General features: G+C 41.0%; 1 protein-coding gene across 1 annotated transcript in view; it reads left to right on the top strand.

Moving 5' to 3' along the window:
- The first annotated feature begins 269 nt into the window (after nt 1-269).
- The window catches only part of USP46 (ubiquitin specific peptidase 46), a 50,493-nt gene continuing 30,091 nt past the window's right edge, over nt 270-20,671 (top strand). The window contains exon 1 of the mRNA XM_073001266.2: nt 270-509. Coding sequence (XP_072857367.1) covers nt 474-509 — 36 coding nt within the window. The 5' untranslated portion in view covers nt 270-473. The remainder of the gene's footprint in view (nt 510-20,671) is intronic.

The following is a 20,671-nucleotide window of genomic DNA, read 5'->3' as shown; positions in this document are numbered from 1 at the left end:
CGTGCAGATCCCTGCGCCGAGCCTTCTTGGGGTGCCCCGTGCCTGTGCTTAAGCAAATAAGCCGAGCTCTCGAAATGCTCCCGCTGCTGGGCTGTTGACAGGATCATCCTTAGCCACCGACCCCCCCACCCCCCGCAGCATCAGCCCACAGGCTCGCCGGCTGGTCTGGGAGAGGCAAAAAAGCAAAGTCGGAGGCAGGCAAGGCTGGAAGAGGGGAGCGGATGCCCTCCCTGTCTCTTTCTTTGGCCCCGATCCTGCAAAACGAGGGGACTTCGAGGCCGGTCTCGCTCTCCCTCTTTCCTCGCTGCAGCCTCCGGATCCCAAGAGTCGGTCGCAGGCAAGCCAGCCCCGTCGCTGTCCGCCTTCCCCGCCACACTCCCTGCTCCAGCCCCTTCCCGGCTCCTCCAACCATGACCGGTTCGATTTTCACCTTATAAAGATGGCGGTGAGGGATCGCTCCAACCTTTAGACTCATGACTGTCAGAAACATCGCCTCCATTTGTAATATGGTGAGTACCTACTCCCGGCCGGCCCTGCTTGGTTGGGGGGGCTGGGGAGCGGAAGATTCCGCGCCGGGGGAGGGGGAGGGGAGGCCGTCAACCTCAGCCGCTTAATGAGTGCTGCCCCCCACCCACCCCCGCTTCGTCTGGAGGAATCTGAATGGGGGGGGGGGGGGAGGAATAGCAAGTGCGGAAGGAAAGTCTCCTGCCGTCCAGAATCAGATTTTCTGAGAGCAGCCACCACCTATTATTGCTAGAGGCTCAGGTTGCAATCCTGCGCGCTCTTATCGGGGAGCGAGGCCCTCTCAGTCCTCCGGGGCTTGGGGTGGGTGGGGACGGTACTTTTGACCATTGACCGCCTGTAGGAGCGGGTGTCACGTTGGAGAAGGCAAGCGGCTGAGATCTGGGGATGCCGGAGCTCCCACTGGGGCTTCAGGGGGCGGGGGGGTGGGTGGTGGCGAGCAGATAATTCAAAGCGATGATGATAACATCGTCGGAAGTTTGCACAGAACTGCTGCGGGCAGAAAGACGGCGCAAACCTTGCGTGAGGTGTCAATGAACCAGAGCTGATCCTTGTAACTTAAAATTTTTTTGGATAACCCACATAATTAGTTGACACATCCACAATGTGGGTTACTCTCTAAGTTATCCAAAAATTAGTGAGTTATGCCCATTGTGGATGCATCAATATGGAAACCTGTTCTGCAGGTTCAAAGGTAAACCTTGTTCAGGGGGTTATCCAAGTTAGTCTGTTGTAGCAAAAACAACAACAACAACAACAACAAACCCGGAAGGGTCTTGTGACTCCTTGAAGTCTACCAAGTGTTCTCTGGTGCAGGATATCATGGACTGCAGTACAGTTCACCATATGCAGTCAGATGCAAAAGATGAGCATGCCATATCAAATGGGGCAGTGCTCTTCCCCTTGAAGAAGCAAAAGTAACTTGTCTAAATTAGAGTTCTTTAGCATTAATTAGGTAAGGTGAGCTGCTGTCTTCCACTCAGTTTACTGATCACCAGAAATGGGGAAACAGGGCTTTTGCACCTCTTGTAGGAGTGTTTGCCAAGGGCTTTCATCCAGTTAAGGATGACGTTTCCATCTTGGTTTTAAACTTCTTGCCCAGATGGGTCATGTTTCTTCTGAACTGTCTCAGTCCATATACTGTATTCTTTAAGGTAGGCTCCTTAGTTGACGGATGATTGAACGCCTGATTTGCCTAAGGGCAATGGAATCATAACTTGAAGTATGTGAGGCTAGCTGTAGAAAAACCTGTAGCTATTTAACGAAGCATGGGGGAGGATCTGAAAGTGAGATACTGAGCAAGGGAAAATTTCAGGAAAACTGGTATGGCTTTGATCAGCTCCATATTCACCTGTCAATAACCAGCTATGTGGATCCTCTTCAGTGTGGTACCCAAGGCAACTCCTGTCTTGTCAATCCCAGCCAACTTGACCCACAGTGAAGAGGGTTTTTTAAATTTAAATTGTGATTTACAGTAAATTAAATCTACCCTGCTCAAAACATCTGGAGGGCACCATGTTGGGGAAAGCTTGGTGTGCTCTGATATTGCATATTAAGCATAATAAGTGTTTGGAATGGAGTTTATCAGCAGCTGCAATCAGACAAAACATGGTGGTGCATTGGATTTCGCATAACTCTTCAGCGCACTGGCACCTCGGACTGCAAGACTATAATCTTCTACCTATTTAAATCACTGCAGGCCTGTTGAGGTAAAAGGGACTTTAGCAGCATATGCTCCCCTTTATGCAATCTGAAGTGTCTAACAGTTCCCTGCTAGATTACATTCACTTGTCATGAAAAACCAGAATGCATATTTAAATACAGTAGCTGGCTATGGTTAGGGTAGTCAAATAACTAATTTCTAAACATGTTGGTTTTGTATGAGGCTTTATCTCATATCGATATAAAAATGTACATTTTATTGTTGCTTACTCTTTTACTTTCAGAATAGAAAATGTGCCTTCTGTTAAGCCAGTGGTTTTTAACCTTTTTGAAAGAAACGCCCCCTTGAGCCATTGAGGAAGTTATCACCGCCCCCCCTCCCTGCGGTGATGATATCTTTCTAATTTATTTATTTATTTATTTATTTATTTATTTATTTATTTATTTATTTATTTATTTATTTGTTTGTTTATTTGTTTATTTGTTTATTTGTTTGTTTGTTTGTTTGTTTGTTTGTTTGTTTGTTTGTTTGTTTATTTATGACACTTAAATCCAATGACCCCTGAAAACAAAATTCAGTTCTAAGAAAATGAAATGCCCCAAAAACATTTAATGATTTAGTTGCAAGCGAATTTTAAGACGCAAAAAGAAATATAAAAAGGGCATAAAAACAAACCACAATGCAGGAACTAAAAATTTCAAGACAAAAACTCTGAAACTAAATTAAGATTGGAGGAAAATATATATTCATGCACACTGTAAAAAGGCTGCAGCCATCTTAACGTTTGGCTTGCTCCAGGGCCCCCTACCACCCCCCTTCTGCTCCAGCACTCCCACACCGCCCCTTTTCGTTCTATCGCCCCCCTGAAAAATGAAATCGCCCCCTGGGGGGCATTATCGCCCACGTTAAGAACCACTGTGTTAAGCCATGATATGGTTTGGTCTCCTTTCATGTTTGAAACTAGTCAAAACACAGTAGAAACACAGGTTTTGGATCTTCGGCCCTGAATTCACAAAGCAACAAATTTGCTCAGGGTCAGTTCTTTCTCTTTTTGGCAGTGTTATGAATCACCTGGATAGAAAGCAAAATAAAAGAATTAGGAAAAGCATAATCTTTATGCAGCATTTCTGCTAAATGCTGAAAACTTTTCATACTTGGTGATCCTTAAGACCACCTAATGGCACAGTTTGGAAGTGGCAAAGATAAACTGGTTGGCATCTTAAAGACTGCAAACTTATTTTCTAGTAAGTTCCTCTGAGGAAAACATTATATGTTTCTGATTACATTGTAAAGGCTTTGTCATGCCTTAAGGCATAGGTTCTTAACCTGTGGTCCTCACAGGGGTCTGGAAAGGCCTGAAGAAATGTTATGATATTTTGCAGTTAAAACAGAAAGAAAGAAAGAAAGAAAGAAAGAAAGAAAGAAAGAAAGAAAGAAAGAAAGAAAGAAAGAAAGAAAGAAAGAAAGAAAGAAAAGCATATAACAAAATCTTAAGTTCCCTTCCTTGTTTGTGTAAAACTTGGCTTTTGTAACCTACCATCTTTAAAAAGAAACAAAAGTAAAAATTGGTTATGAAAATGTTTGATAGCAAATAACTGATATTTCTGTACATCGTGAGAACATGCAAGTGAATGATGCTCAGTGGCTGAGAGATAGCACATGACATTTCTTGCTGCTGTTCAGACAATCAGAAGTCATGGGATAAGAGAGTCTGAGTCAGTCAGTGTCAGTGTGAGTGTTCAGATGGATTTCATGATTGTGTTTCTTCTTCGATTTCTGCTAGTAAAACCATTTGGTTATTGTTGTTTAACGTGATTTTTCAATATTATTGCAGTGAATTTTGTAACAATACATTTTTGACTATGTCTCAGAATGGATCACTGCCTGAATTTGAAACGTAAAAGAACTGGTGCTGTTGATGAAGGTGCATCCAGTCATCTTAAAAAGTGTCACCATTATAACAAGGGATATCTGTCGATGAGACCCTTCATGAGAAACTTTAAATAAATATTTAATACACTTTAGGGTTTTAAATCTTGAGTTAAGCCTTGGTGGTCTGCAGCAACAAAAGATATTTAAGGGGATCCGTGGAAAAGGTGGTCTAAGGTTAACACTGATTAATTTTGACTTTTTCAGATGATACATGATATGTAATCTTCGTTGTCAGCTGCACACTATGACAAATAGGCTCTAAGGCTCCATAGGCCTCTTTACTGGTTTTGCTGCATCTTGATTAACTTGTGTATTGATGTTTTAAAATTGTGTTATATTTTATATATGGTTATATATGTTGGTAGCCGCCTCGAGTGGTCGTTTGACCAGATAGGCAGGATATATATAACTATCCTCACTAGTGTGTGTGTGTATATATATATAGACAAGTTAATCAAGATGAAAGAAGTGATGTCTATATCTCTGCAAATACAACCTTGTACATCAGATAGTTATAACTGGCTGCATCTAAAAGATCAGGAGCTGAGGTTGAAAGTGTATACCTTGTCTAAAGTTACCCAGTGAGTATATTGTGGGATTGCACACATTCCTCTCCTTATGCCACATCAATTGTATGTTCATGGAGGGGGACCTGTGATCACTTGAACTGGACTAGATCTTATTGGTGTTTTTTTAATTGCCTGGAATCCATGTAGTAAATTTCCAACATAAGTCTAGCATTAAAAAAAAGGAAAACAAAAACTCTTGACAAAATCCAGTGTGAAAATTGGCCCCCAAAACAACAGTACAGGGTTCCAAAGAACTCTCCTGGTGTCTGCACACTGCCTTGAAAAGCCCCCTTTAAGGCTCTGCCTTTTGTATTTAGGTCAAGTGTGAATTTTGTGAAAGCAGGACAGGCAGAAAACTCCATGAATGTTATCCCTAGTGCAGACTTTCTGTTATGCACTTGTCAGAGGAGAACCCAATTTAAACACTGTGTATTAAGTTGCTCTTTCCCCTACCACGTGGGCCATATATTGGGTAGAAAATCCACTCCTGTCCTGCTTTGGTAAAGGTCCACTGGTTATGAATGGTTACTAGTGAGGATAGTTATTTGTCCTTTCTGGGATCAAAGGCAGAGTGCCTCTGTATACCAGCTGCTGGGGAACACAAGATGGAGGGTGCAGTTTCTGGAAAGTTTCCCATAGACATGTAGCTGGTTTTTGCATGAACCGAATATTGATCCGGGTTTCTTCCTCAAATTGTTCAGCTTTGGAATGCGAGTGGAAGACTTCATGTGTGAATGATTTCCCCATAGAAACATTTTGCGTGTGGAAAGCTACTGAGATACAGAGAAGGATTCTATAATAGAGCTGTTGCTCTTACATCCTTACCCACATACCTTCATTTGAAGGCAGTATGATGTGCTTATTTTTTTGCTTTTTTGTTTCCTTCCTCCATGTGAATTTCTAGGAAACAGTTTTGGAACAATAGGGAGAAACTGAAATTCCTCACTTTTTGCGCTGAAGAAAAAAACACAACACAACATCCTCTGTTGGGTTCTGTTTGGGCTTGCAGATCCTTAGATTGCAAGGAAACTGCAGTCCTCATCCATTTTTGCTGCAGCTCAGCCAAAAAGTGTGGGACCACAAAAAACAAAAAACAAAACACAAAGTACTGTATTCTTCCTGTGACTGCTTAATTCAAGTTTTTGTGGAAGGAGACTTTGAGATAGCAGTTTGGAAATGCTTAAGGAGAGAATTTGCTTTTGTTTCAACTGTTCAGATGGAGGATGGAGCAACAGCTCTATAAATCAGTTTGGTAACTAAGAAGCTGGTCAGGAACATGACTGCTGAAAGTTTCTGGCCAGGTGATTTAAACAGGAAAAGACAATTGTTGACCATAGGTGGGATTTGGTTGGAGGAGAACTAGTGGCTGAAGAGAGAGAGCTCACAGCTAAGGAAGGAAAAAGGCTGAAAATCTGTCAGAATATTTATATATTGACATGGATTTAATGGTGAATTTGGAAGTGCAGCTGCTCGTCACAGCACCCCCACCCAATAACACCCCCCCCATAGGAGACTCCAAGAAATTCAAAAGTCTGGTTAGGTCCATATCAACAAACGAGGGCCAAGACTTTTGTAAAGCTAACGTCCTTTAATTGCCTATTCAGGACCAAGGTGCCATCAAATACTGACAACAGAGATGACTTACAACAATATACTGTCAGTGAGAAAACCTGTTTTTCAGCTACTAAAGGGATTGCAGTGAAATTTGAAGGGAACAAAGCTTGGGGTATACAGTACATACGCTCAGCTACTCAGAGACTCCCGTTGCTTCAGTCCTGCTAGCCCTGGTTCCACTCCACCACTATTTACTGGAGCAGGTAGCAGTAGGGAACAGAAAGTTGTGCTTTGTGCTTGTGGTGAAGCTGTAAGCAAGAAGCATCAACAGGTTTTAAGAAGAGGTCTGCACAGAAGGGACTTCCATCAAGAGCCTTTGAAACAAATTTGTCATAGAAACCGGAGGCACCAATAAGAGCTGGAGAAAGAGCAAAACTCTAGTTTTCTTCTTCTAGCTCCTGGTTATGAGAAAATGATTGTGATAGAGTAGAACCAGGGCTAGCAGGATTGAAGCAACAGGAGTTCCTGATATGACCCTTTGAGGTCTAATGGTGCCAGATATAGCTGGGGAAGAAGTACAGGTGCTTCCTCTTGAATTTGCCCATCCCTACCATGGACTACAGCCTCAAAGTTAAAAAAGAAAAGAAAAGCAACATTCCTGGAAAGCCAGGCAGCTATGCTATTTTTTTTTTTTTTACATTTGGTATCAATCAATAATCATCATTTATTTGCTGATACAGATTAGGAAATCTGTATGCCTTTTCTACAGGGTCTCTGAAAATGGACATTAGACAAAGCTTTCTCATTACCCTTGTTTTCATCTTAAAAAAACAGTGATAGATAGATAAAACGTTATTACGGTCAAAAGACCAGCCACAAATAAAACATCAAAATATATAAATATACAGTAGTAGACAAAAATATTGGGATTGAATGCAAAGCAATAATTGATTCTGAGGTGAACAAGAGCATCAAAACGTCCCCCCTAAAGCAATTCCAAAATGTCTAGCAAACCGTGCTCTAACGACACAGGCTCATCCACTTTTAGGGTCCTTTTCTAATGCCCATTGCAGCAGTAAGAAATGTGGCAACACTATGCGTAAGCATGGGATTGCAGTCAGACAGCAGCACGTACATACATTGTTGCTCTGTACAACTAGGAAATCAACCCTGAGTGCTCACTGGAAGGACAGATCCTGAAGCTGAGACTCCAATACTTTGGCCATCTCATGAGAAGAGAAGACTCCCTGGAAAAAAGACCCTGATGTTAGGAAAGAGTGAAGGCAAGAGGAGAAGGGGACGACAGAGGACGAGATGGTTGGACAGTGTCATCGAAGCAACCAACATGAATTTGACTCAACTCTGGGAGGCAGTGGAAGACAGGAGGGCCTGTTGTCCATGGGGCCATGAAGAGTCGGACATGACTTAATGACTAAACAACAACAACCGGGAAAATCGGTAATCAAAGGGGAGACATGTTCTTCACGTACTTCCTTGTAATATGTACACCACAACAGGACGTGTTCAATTGTTTCTATCTGCTCCATTCCACATGGGCAAAGGTGCTCTGGCCAGGAGATCTCTCTATACCATCCCTCCTGCACTGCTGAAGGTAGTGCGTTAAGCCAGGCCAGAGTAAATGCCCTTCTATGCCTGGGCTGTTCCAACTGGGCAAAATAAAATGCTGCTGTAACATTGTATAAGCTGTCCTCCCTAAGGTAGAATTCTGGGGCACTGCTTAAATCATTTTGTCTCTCGATGTCCTCAGTACGCTGCTTAATGATTTTCTTTGCCTGTTCCATTCCCATGGTTAACAGAGCCAACCTAGAGAGACCCAAAGAGACTATTTTTTGCTCAATTAACTGAACCCATTTTGAATTAAAGATGTCTTGCAGGATCAATTGTGTAAGACCAATAGGGAGATAAGACAGTCTGAGCCAGTATATGAGAATTGCAATCCATATCCTGGCTTTGATTTTAATTTGACCAGTTTCCCATCTTAGTTTTATGTTGGCGACATCTCTGGGGATTCCTAACATTGCCCTCAGGAATTTTGATTGTACACGTTCTAGGGTAGCAATATTTGGGAAGGGGTCCAATTGGGAGCCAGATAGTAGTTGGGCTACTGCTTTTGCGTTGAACAATTTAATGGCTGAGGGAATGTAATGCCCCTCCTTTTTTCTCATAAATTGTAATATTGCAGCAGAAATTCTCTGGGCATTTAATGCCACATAATCACCATATGCTTTCCTAGAGCCGTTAGACTGAAAAACGACACCTAAATATTTAAATTGGTGGATCTGATCAATTCTATGCTGATTTATCATCCATGTTCGCGTTATTGGCTTTTTGGCAAAATACATGATTTTTGTTTTTGAAAAATTAATTATAAGGTCTTCCTGCTCACAATATATAGACAACCTTCGCAATGCTCTTCTAAGCCCAATTGGGGATCCTAGAGATGATAGCTGCATCAGCGGCATACAGTAATGTTGTTAGATGCCTCCTTGCATTTTTAAGGGGATGAAAGTCAATATTTTTTAACTGGTCCACCATAGAATCAGTGTAAAACTTAAACAAAAGTGGAGCCAGAAGGCAGCCTTGTTTGACTCCTTTTTGGGTTTGAATGGCATTAGTAAGATGGCTGTGAGCACTACATCTTACCTCAAGTGAGGTATTTGTATAGAGAACCTGAATAAGTTAAAGCAGACGCCTGTCAATGTTAGAAGCCTCTAGTTTCCTCCATAATTTGACCCTTGATGTTGAGCCAAAAGCTGCCTTGAGATCTATAAAGGCTACATGGAGTGAGGGTGCTCTATCAGAGGTATATTTTTCAGTAAGATAATATCAAGCATTGGTCAATGGTAGATCGACTTTCCCTGAAGCCTGCCTGCGCTTTTGCAAGTATCTTATCTTGTTCCAGCCAATCTTTAAATTAGAAAAACAGTGGCCTTGTATGGCTTTTCTGTGAGGCGTATGAGCTGAAGGAAATTTACTGCATTAGTGCTGAGTCCTTGGTCGGGTCCAACAAAGACAAATGGGGCATCATATATTAGCATGTGGCCTTATCTTAGACCCTTTGAATTGTTGCCCTGGCACTGTGTAATTATTTACCTTTCTGGAAGAGATGAGACAACCAGGTCCTGCATCTTTAGCCAGAGAGCTATACATATGAGTTCAATTTAACAGGGCCCCATACTTTGCCATAGGAGGCCACAAGGCAAACAAGCCAAGAGCCAAAAAAAAAAAAAAAAAAGAGGCAGGGAGGTGGAAGGACAATACAAGTGTAATGTAAGGGCTGGTCTGTTAACAAAGTCTTTGGGGGTTAGGTGGACTGCATAAACATATGCATTAAGTGCTGCTGGCACTCCTTCTTATGGTATAAAAACAATATAATTGCCTTTCTTGTTTTGGAGCAGTAGGAAAGGTTTGCATCATCAACAGGAGAAGCAAACCTTTGAAGCCATCTAGAATTAGTCAGATCTGTAGCCCACCAGCAGCCCATTAAGAAGGGTGTTATAACCACAACATTTTATTGAACAGTGTACATTTTCTGCTGTTTTTGCCCTGCTGTTCTAAAAAGTACACTCCACATTTTGTAAGAGATCTCCATTTTGGCATGATTAGTGTTGAAAATTGGTTGCTCATCTTGCTGTTGCTAAGAGGCCTGGTCTGTCTGGCATTGCTCATAGTGGACAATTAATTTTTAAGAGTAGTGCCCTTTTCTGGTGAGCAGCAGCTGAAGAGCCAGAAACATAGGCTCTTTCTGTTGATGCATGTACATCCAGACTGCAGAGAGCTTGTTAGCTTCTTGCCTGCTCTAAAGAGCATCAGAGACTTTGCCTTTAGGCACGTCAACAACTCTGTCATTGCCCTCTGCCTGTGTTTGGGTACAGCTGTGAGCAGCTGAGGTGCATAATCAAGGAAAGTTCTTCCCAGTGCCTCACTGCTGTTTGCTGTACAGGAAAGGGCCATAAACAGCCTTTTCAGTGCTGGCCCTGCCATGAAGCAGGGGGAAGTCGCTCCTTCAAACAGTAGATTTAGGCTGTCCTGGCAGGGCTGCAAATTCTTAGTTATTGAATGTGTTGCCAGGGAAGGAGGGAGGCACTTGTGAGATTTTCTGCTTTATGTGCTAAAATAACTTGGCTGGCTTGTACCTGCACAGGTGTTGAGAGGGGCAAAATGCCATTTGCTGCTCCATCTTAAGCAGTAAAATGTGTTGGGACTATTCTGAGCTTTTTGCATGTTGAATTTTAGTTTGCGGGGAGGTAGCACCTAATAGTACTGCTTTTAACTACCTAATAGCAATTTAGTCAGTTTCTTTATCAAGTTCCCTACTGCCTGCTCCTCTTTGCCTCTTCGCCGATGATGCAGCTGTTGTTGCCCATTCTGCTGAAGAGCTCCAACAACTTATGAATCAATGTATTCTCGAAGGCTTTCACAGCCGGGATTGGATGGTTGTTGTAGGTTTTTCGGGCTCTCTGGCCATGTTCTTGAGGTTTTTCTTCCTAACGTTTCACCAGTCTCTGTAGCCGGCATCTTCAGAGGACAGAACTCTGTGCTCTGGTGCAGTTTGGGGATAGCTGAGTATTTATAGCTGTGGGATCAACTTTCTGTCCTTTTCAAGAGATTGGGTGATTATGGTGATCAGTGTGTTTTTTGTTGTGGATGTATTGTTGTGATAAGGGGGAGAGATGATCTGTCACTGTGATTGATGGGTGTCATTAGCTGGTCTTTTGTGTGCAGTGATCACTGGTCTTTGTGGGTGGGTAGAGTTTGCTGACTTTTTGCAGGCTGTGTTTTTCAGTGCTGGAAGCCAGGTTTTGTTGAATTTTAGACTTTCTTCTTTTTTGTTGAAGCTCTGCTGGTGTTTATGGATTTCAATGGCTTTCCTGTGCAGTCTATTGCTGATGTTGTCCAGTACTGTACTTCTGTGTTTTGAAACAGAATTTCATGCCCAGCTTGTTTCAGCTACTGCCGATTTTCCCGGTTGTTTTAGTGTGCTGTGTCTCTCATGTTCTTTGATTCTGGTGTGGATGCTGCATTTTGTGGTTCCAATATACACCTGGCCAAAACTGCAAGGTATCCGGTGTACTCCTGCAGTGGTGAGGAGAGTTCCTTTTGTCTTTTGCTGACTGTAACATTTGTTATATTTTTGTGGTGGGCCTGAATACTGTTTGTAGGTAATTTCAAAGACTCAGGACATCAAAGATTCAGGATATTTCATAAACAAGATCAGCACCCTAAGAACTCAATGCCAAAGACAGACTGATCAGGTTTTACATAGTATCCCTATTCACCAAGGTCCCGTTAAAGGACACTCTGACACTCATCCAGAAGATATTTCCAGAAGACCTCAAGGCCCTTTTCCAACATTGCCTAATGACCAGCTACTTTCAGTGGGATAACAAGTTCTATGAACAGACAGATGGAGTGGTCATGGGGAGCCCCCTCAGCCCAGTTATAGCAAACTTCTACATGGAACATTTTGAAAAAAGGGCCTGGCTTCAGGACACTTCACACCTACAGTCTGGTTCCAATACATGGATGACATGTCATGGATGACAGCTTCACATTTTGGAACCACGGTGAAGAAAAACTGGAAGAATTTCTAAACCATCTCATAGCATCCACCCAAATGTACAATTCACCATGGCAAAAGAAACAGAGGGCCAATTCCCTTCCTTAGATGTCATGGTTATATGCAAACCTGATCTCCTATTGGGACATAAGGTCTACAGACAACTCAGCCACAGAGACCAGTATCTACACAAAAACTCCAACCACAACAAAAAAACATAATAAAAACACTGGTAGACCATGCATCTTGGAACTGTGAAGCTCAATTTCTCAGCACCGAACTCAATCATCTGAATTGGGCCCTACAGGCAAATGGCTACTCCAAAAATAAAATCACAAGAACCATCAAACCAAGAAAACAACACCAAACTGAAGAGGAAAAACAGCCACCCACAAATAAAGTATTTCTGCCATACATCAAAGGGGTCACGGACCGCATGGGGAAACTTTTGAAAAAACACAACCTACAAATAGGTAGGTAGGTAGGTAGGTAGGTAGGTAGGTAGGTAGGTAGGTAGGTAGGTAGGGAGGTAGGGAGGGAGGGAGGGAGGGAGGGAGGGAGGGAGGAAGGAAGGAAGGAAGGAAGGAAGGAAGGAAGGAAGGAAGGAACGAACCAGATAGTATTTGATAAGGTTCAAGACTGGAGGCTCACCTCAAAATTTCAGATAGGGAAAGCTCCCCACTTATTTTCACAGGCACCTATGGTGTTTGAGAGGAACATAAAAGGTAAAGGTAAAGGTTCCCCTTGACAATTTTTGTCCAGTTGTGTCCGACTCTAGGGGGCGGCGCTCATCCCGCTCTTCAAGCCATAGAGCCAGCGTTTGTCCAAAGACAATCTTTCCGTGGTCACATGTCCAGTGTGATTTAGACACGGAACACTGTTTACCTTCCCATCGAGATGGTACCTATTTATCTACTCACATTTGCATGCTTTCGAACCGCTAGGTTGGCGGGAGCTGGGACAAGCAACGGGCGCTCACTCCGTCGCGTGGATTCGATCTTACAACTGCTTGGTCTTCTGACCCTGCAGCACAGGCTTCTGCGGTTTAGCCCACACCACCACCACGTCCCTTCTTTGAGAGGAACATACCTGGACTGAATGATTTGTTTTACTTCGGAGATGGCTTCTTGGTGAATGACGGGTCTGATCATATGCAAGGACATGGGCACAGAGGGAGAAGCCTGCAATCTTTAGAAGAATTTAAAATATCTTTCACTGCCTGATAATTTGAGGATCCCTTGACATACTTTCTTCCATATTCTTTAGACAGCATTTTTGTCCCAGTATCTCCCCTATGTGGAGCAAAATAGCATCTAAATAAAATAGAAAAAATACAAAACATACCTTTTCAAATAGACTCCAAAATGGCAAATTCCTAAGAAATTTGTAAGGCAACAGGGACTTTTCTGTCCTTCCATTAAGACTCTTGTGTGTCATCATGTTCCCTATGTTTTTCTTCTGTTTCCCCTGCACATTAGCAGTAATTTTTCCCATTTCCAGCTGGACAAGATTATTCCATTCAGAATAAGGTGAAGAAGGATTTGGAGAACAATGGGACTTATTTAAATGCTTCCTTCTGGTTATTCCAAATATAACCCAATGGGTTCCAATTTTGCAGTGAAATATAGCGGTGGGTAGAGCTAGTTAGCAGTAATTCACAATGTTGCAAGTTTGCTATTTCCACTAAAAGATATCTAGTGAGAGAACTTCCAGGCATGAAACAGGAATAAGATTAAAATTTGAATCCCAGTTTGGGAGAAAGGTGACACAAAAATGCAATCAATCAATCAATCAATCAATCAATCAATCAATCAATCAATCAATATTTATTTATTTATTTATTTATTTATTTATTTATTTATTTATTTTAGATAGATAGATAGATAGATAGATAGATAGATAGATAGATAGATAGATAGATAGATAGATAGATAGATAGATAGATAGATAGATAGATAGATAGATAGATAGATAGATAGATAGAGTCGTGATTGTCAATTTGATCTTTTGGCCACATAGCCAGCAATTTAATTGTGTCATTCATTTTAAGCAAAATGAATATAGTTCCAAGTTATTTTCATGGCCTGTTTCAGTTATTTAATTATAGAGTGGACAGGAATGGAAATTTATTTTGTTCCAATTGTAAAAAATTATAATGTAATGTTTTGTGTTTACATGTCAGTGTGAGTAAGAGATGTTGTCAAGTTCCCGCCTGTCCCTTCGTTGTTTCACCAAACAAAGGCACAGGCAATGTGTCATTCAGCTGACACCAGTTGATTACACCAACTTTATTTACTATTAATGATAGAGGTCCAGGTGACATATCATGTAAGAACCAAGTAGAAATTGTTTATTGTTGCAGGTGATAACAGTTCAGTCAATGTCATTAACTCTCAACTAAACAATCTTCTCTCTTCACTCTCAATCACCTATTTCTCCCTCTCCCTCCTTCTCTTCACCCTCACTTAACTCTGCCCCTCACCAACTCTTATTGGTGCATGCAAATCACAACATAAATATTAATGAGCAGGGTGAACGCTACAGACATCATGGAGAAATCTTTAGGTTTCTATTGATTTTTGTTTTGTCTTGTGCTACAATGTCTAATTGAAATGAATACTGTGTAAATTAAGGTTTAACACTATGAAATTAGCCAGATCTAATTTGATTAGTCAGAGGAACAGGAAGGATGCATGTTTTGGTGTTACAGGTTGCCTGAGCTGACAGTTTTATCAGCCTATTTGGACTGATGTTTATTCCTTGTTGGTTATACTGAGTCCTACTGCTTTGATAAAGAAACCGGAAACCACGTTCACATGCAAATGTCTTGGTCAGCAGCAATAGACAGTTTATTACCAAGAAACAAGGACAGTTTGTTATCAAAGCGAACTAGATTCTGAAGAAAAGTGATGAGGATTTTGAAAAAACTCTCAAGCACAATAAGATATGGACTATACGAATTAAACACTTCTCTGAATGAATTTAGCACTTTGATTGTCTGGGCTTCCTAGAGGATAGTTATTTATTACTTAAGAAATTATATATATTATAAACAGATATATGTAGTCTTGAGATAATTTTTTAGGCATCCTTGTGGCTGTATATATTTTTGAATGAATATGGTTTGGATTTCAATTAAGGTACTTTGGATATCATAAACATTTGTATTGTACAGATGACTGATGCATTATAACATGTATGTATAAAAGCATAGAAGTACATTGTTGGTGGATATTTGTGTTTAGTAAGAAAGCACAGGTTTTGTTTATATTATTAGGCTTTTGGTGCGCCATGTTTCTCTTGTTTTTGGCTGTTATTCATTGATGAGATGGCAGAATGAATTGGAGTGATTGTGGGGCATGAGAATGAAGATTTTAATTCCAACATTAAAAAAATAAGGCAGTAGCTCTACCCTGCTTGCTCTGTCTGCCTTCCCAACACTCCACTGTACAAGTGGAACAGCTGCTTCTAAAACTGGGCACCAAGATATTCAGTGTTGCATGAGTGTAAACTCTATGCATTTCAGCTGCGCAAGAGCACAAGACAGAGGCCATGCAGCACTCTGCGGGTGGAGCATTATGATACACTAGGGACCAATAGAATACTGGCCACTAACTTGGGAATAAGCTGCTCTGAACTCCGATGAGAATTCCAGTATATTCACACTTACAAGTAGAGTTTCCATTAGAGTTATTGTTAGAGGAAGGGTTTGGTGTACCTTCCTGTATATTCCTGTATATCAGGTGGGATAAAAAGAAAAGGTACCCCAATGGTAAAAAGCAAGTTTTCCTGGGATAAATTTTGTCTGGGCTTTTGAGAGAGCTACACAGGGAATAAAGAGGGTGATTGGATCTCAATCTTCAGGGCTTCTCCCGTTGCTCCTTTTGTGGTGTCATAGGTTCTGGCCTTTTTTCTTTTCTGTCTTTCACACTGCTGAATGCTACATTTCCTGCTGCCCATCTCAACCTTGGTTTTGCTAGAAAGAAAGGTGCATCTTTTGAGTGATGGTTGAATGCTTCCTTAAGGACTTGGTTCCTGTGATAACAACTCTCTATTGGCCCAGTGGGTGAAGTTGTGCTTCACTTTGAACCAATGTTAGTGATATGCACGGGCTTAAATGAAACAAGAGAGCTTCTGTGTTTGCCTGGTTTTGTCACACGGTGCTCATCTTTAAACTCTTGTAATGTTCTTTTTCAAGATTTCTATTTATTTATTTATTTATTTATTTATTTATTTATTTATTTATTTATTTATTTATTTATTTATTTATTTATTTATTTGATTTTTACCCCGCCCCTCTAGACCATGTCTACTCGGGGTGGCTTACAAAATAAAACAGAACAGTACAAAAATATATAAAATCATAAAATTACAATTACAATTTCAATTTAAAACAATTAATTTAAAGAGAGGATTACCAAGATGGAATAGCAAAGAAAAGAAAAAAGGAGAAAGAAAGCCAATAGTTTGGTGAAAAGGGGAAATGGTTCTGAATAGTTTCAGTCATGATGATTCTATGGAAGCTCCCAAATTCAGAGGCGGCTCTGTCCCTTAATAGTAGCTATTGGGAGCAGCCATGAGAGAACGCTTTCGCTTTCGCCTCCTGTAGTAGGCTTGGGGATATCTCATTGACTGGTAGTTTCCAAATTCCATTGCAGTACATATTTCTCCATCGCTCATAATCTCATATTCAGCTTCAGACTCTCTCGCTGAAATCCTGTTGCTTAGTGTAGAAAGTCACAGCAAGAGTAGGTCATTGAATCAATGGAATTTATGGAAAAGCTGACTCACCAAATCCTCACTGAATTAATTACTTGCTGCAGTTTCACTGCAAAGTGAATGTGTATGTATATATGCCATTTAAAATCTATTTCTGCTCTAAGCTGCTTCCTGCCCCTTTCATTCCTCCTTTCACAGTTCTGAACAAGAGATAAAATTGTCTGTTTAGATTCAGTGCAAACTTTCAATATGTCATAATAGCTTCTGATGGTATCATGTAAATTATGACTACAGTACTTGGGATGCTAGGCATGTTGCCGTGTTTATCAGCCCCTATGGTAAGAATGTGTAGACTGAATAAACTTCACATTGAATATGATTCTGTGCTGTACACTGCTGTGTATTTTTCTGTATTTTTAAAACCAATGTTTGAACACTATACGGTTCAGTGCTGGGTATTACACATTTCTATGGGGCCTGAAGGTCCATAGTCAGTGGTTCCCAGGTCCATAAACTGTGATCAGTGTCCTAGTGTTTCTGAATCACACATGGTGAGATCCATTCTTTGTGCAGTTCCTTGGTTTCCACAACTTGAACAAGAGGGAATTTCCTAACCCTTTGGATCAGTGGAAAACACCTTTGTTTCAACAAGGTGATCTCCAGCTTGCATATCGACAGGCTGGAGCCAACATAGATTTATGAAATATTCTGGACATGGAACTGTTATGCTCCACTTTTGTGAACAGGATTCTGCCCTGCACATAACACTCCCACTGGATGCTCATACATTCCACGTGTCCTCTCTTCTTTCTCATCTGTGAAGGCACAAAACAGGACACTAATTCTGTTCTATAGTAAGTAGAAGATTGAATGGATTGTTTGAGGGCCAAAGCCAGACTGATTTTTACAGATAGACTCACCATCATTTGAAAATGCTAATTCAGTCCACATGCTGGTGAAGAGCTAAGAAAATTAATTTCCATGAACTATTGAAAAAACAATTTCAAAGACATGCAGCTGCTTCCTCCTGCCATCATTAAGACACCCAGGAGCCATATTTAAACATGGTGCTAGATGTTTGTTTCCATGGGGGCAAGGCTTTGTATGGCCTGCATTTATAATGCCAGAACTGTATGGTTTGGACTCATACGGTCACAACTATATCATCAGACAGATAGACACAGAGAAGGAGGAAGTAAAGGAAGAAAATTGCTAGTGAGTTTTAAAAGCCTACTTTTAGATATATTCAAGGTTAATGAAGGAAGTAAGGGGTGTGTTAAATAATGAGTAATAATGATGCATCATAGAACAAGTCGCATCTTTTGTGGGTTGGGGTATAAATGATATGCGTAGCTAGCACATAAATCCATGTAATTGTTTTTAATGATCTGACCTTATCATTAATCTGCATACCAGGTTGCTAGCCTATAAATTTTTTTTAACCAACTTGGTGAGGACTGGGAAGGGAGCAGCAGAACACTATTTCCATGCAAAGGAAGTATGGAATGCTCCACCATTCCCTCATCTGCCTGCTCACTCTCCTGCATACAGTTTTTGCTTATCTGTGACTACCAGCCTGGTGCTTAATCAGAAACATGGAGTGATTGGTATGAGACCTACAGTAGCTGCCAAATTGTGCCTCCTTTACTTTAAGGGGTAAATATGTCAAGCAGAAAAAAGGCCCCTTAGTCTTTCATGGATCTCCCCATTCCTCACCTCATAGTACTGACAAGTAGAGATCACGTGAGCAATAGATTTTTTTGCATAGGTAAACTGGCTACAGTAGACACATGCATGTAGGACCAATAGTTCTCAACCTCGGGTAACCTAGGGGTTCTTGGACTGCATCTCCCAGAAACTCTGCCAGCACAGCTGGTGGTGAAGGCTTTTGGGAACTGCAGTCCAAGTACACTTGAGTTATGCAAGGTTGGGAACCACTGATGTAGACTATAAATGCACTGTGGATTCTCACAAGAGTACAAACAACAAAAGCCAGCAAGATTATTAGGGTAAAGCAGCAAAGATGATCTAAGAACAATAACATGTCCTGTGGCACCTGAAAGATCTGGCAGATTTATCATGGCATAAGCATTGGTGGAAGAGGGCATTTCATCAGATGCATGAAATGTTAGCCACAGTTGATGGGTGTATATGCACATGTGGTGTTGGGAGGTCGATTGTTAACAATGAGCTCTCAGTGAATGAAATGCAGAAAGGTCAGATGGTGAGAATTATCCCAACACTGAGCTATTCATAAAGTGGTGGCAGTGTGATAGGACAGACATCCTTGCACTGGTAAATGATCAACACATGTAGTGTGGTATCTGGCTGGGGAGCCAGAGGTTGGGAGTTACTCACTGTGCCTCTTTGACAGGGGTTGGACTTAATGATCCATAGGGTCCCTTCCAGATCTGCAGTTCTAGTATTAGATTAGTGATAAAAGGATCTAACAGTTTAAGCCATAGCTAATAAACTTGAATCTCTTGATGAACTGAGGTCCAGAACTTTCACATTGCCATTTGTCTTTGAAATTCTTTTGTTTAAGGATAGCTGCTAATAAGAGTGTCCTGGTAGGTTAGGTGTTTACACATAGATCTTTATTAATGTTTTATTTAATATTAAAACTAAAATACAAATTCAATAATAACTACATACAATGCACATTGGACTTTCCCCACCTTCACCCTTGGGACTAGGTAACCAGTAATATCAGTTTATGTCCCTTTTAATAGATCTTTGAATACTGCCACTTTGAATGTCAGATTTGTTTATCTATATTCTTTGCATAGACACTGGGCCATTTTGTACGGTGTAGAATGCAGCAGAGCATCGCTGGCAATCATCAGCTGTTGTTTCTGCTACACAAACTAAGGGCATGACTACATCGACTTTTGTCTCACTGTTTGGTCCACTGTGGGGATGGGCTGGCTCTCTCCTTTTGTTGGCAACCAGACAACGTAAGTGCAAGTACAAACCAGCCTGGCCCCAGAGTATTCTTACCCATAACTTTCTGGGTCCCTGACTCAAACTTGCACAATCCTTATTTAACCCAGTACAGCCCTCTCCAATGGAGCCTGTTTTGCCAAGCCCTAAAATGGCTACCACTCTGGAAAATATGTTTTAAAGACTGAAGGAGCAAGAGACGTGTAAAAGAACAAAGGCAGAAAGAATGGGGAATATGTCTTTTTAGGTATAGCCTCCGTTGCTGAGGGTGGCTACCATCGTGGCTCCACCCATCACTTGCTGTGTGGATTAGTTGTTTTCTATTCAGGTCCAGCCAGTCTCTGATATTACCCAACCAAGTAATCTATATTTACCCTCAATCTTCTCTTCAAGAGTGACAAGAGTGCAGCACATTATACTTATCATGACAAATTGTGTCCAAAATATGAGAGCTTGTGTTTCTTAATAATCAACTTTTCTTCTTCTTTTCTCTCTTAAATCAATGGTTCCCAACCTTGGGACAACAACTCCCATAAATCCTGGCAAGCACAGCTAGAAGGCTTCTGGGAGTTTTAGTCCAAAACATCTGGAGATCCACGGTTGAGAACCACTGTCCTAAACAATGAAGTACTTCTCCATTCTTTACTCTGTCCATCCATGGGATGTGAAAAATTCGTCAGAAGAGTCTATTTTATTGAGTACTCTCTCTTGGTAGTCCAAATTTCACCTCCATATAGGAGGGCTGACCATATGTAACACTTCAGCATTCTAAGTCTCAAAAATATATTAAGTTGCTTGTTATATAGCATTTTCTTCAGCTTCATGAAGGTTGTTCTAGAAATTTCTATTTTTGTTTATTTCTATATTTCAGTCCATATGGTTGCCAGTTAAGCATTCCAGATACATGTCTTTGTCTATGTGGTCTGTAGGTGTTACATATAATATTTATATTAATATTATCTCTACTTCTCATCACTGATTTTGTGTTTTTGGCATTGATAGTCCCATTTCTTTCTTTTGTGACTCAATATAAGGACTGTGTCATCAGTATAGCTTACATTAGTTAAGAGTACATTATTGGCTTTAATGCACTCAGGTGTATGTGTAAGAGCACTTTGCATAACTTTTCCTGAATAAATATTAAACATTTGTGGCAAGAGACATCTTTGATGGATGGTTCTTCTAATT

Source organism: Pogona vitticeps, chromosome 5 (genome assembly GCF_051106095.1).
Source record: "Pogona vitticeps strain Pit_001003342236 chromosome 5, PviZW2.1, whole genome shotgun sequence".
NCBI classification, from domain to species: domain Eukaryota; kingdom Metazoa; phylum Chordata; class Lepidosauria; order Squamata; family Agamidae; genus Pogona; species Pogona vitticeps.
Note: the sequence above shows the minus strand (reverse complement) of the source record. Positions and strands in the feature narration are given on the sequence as shown.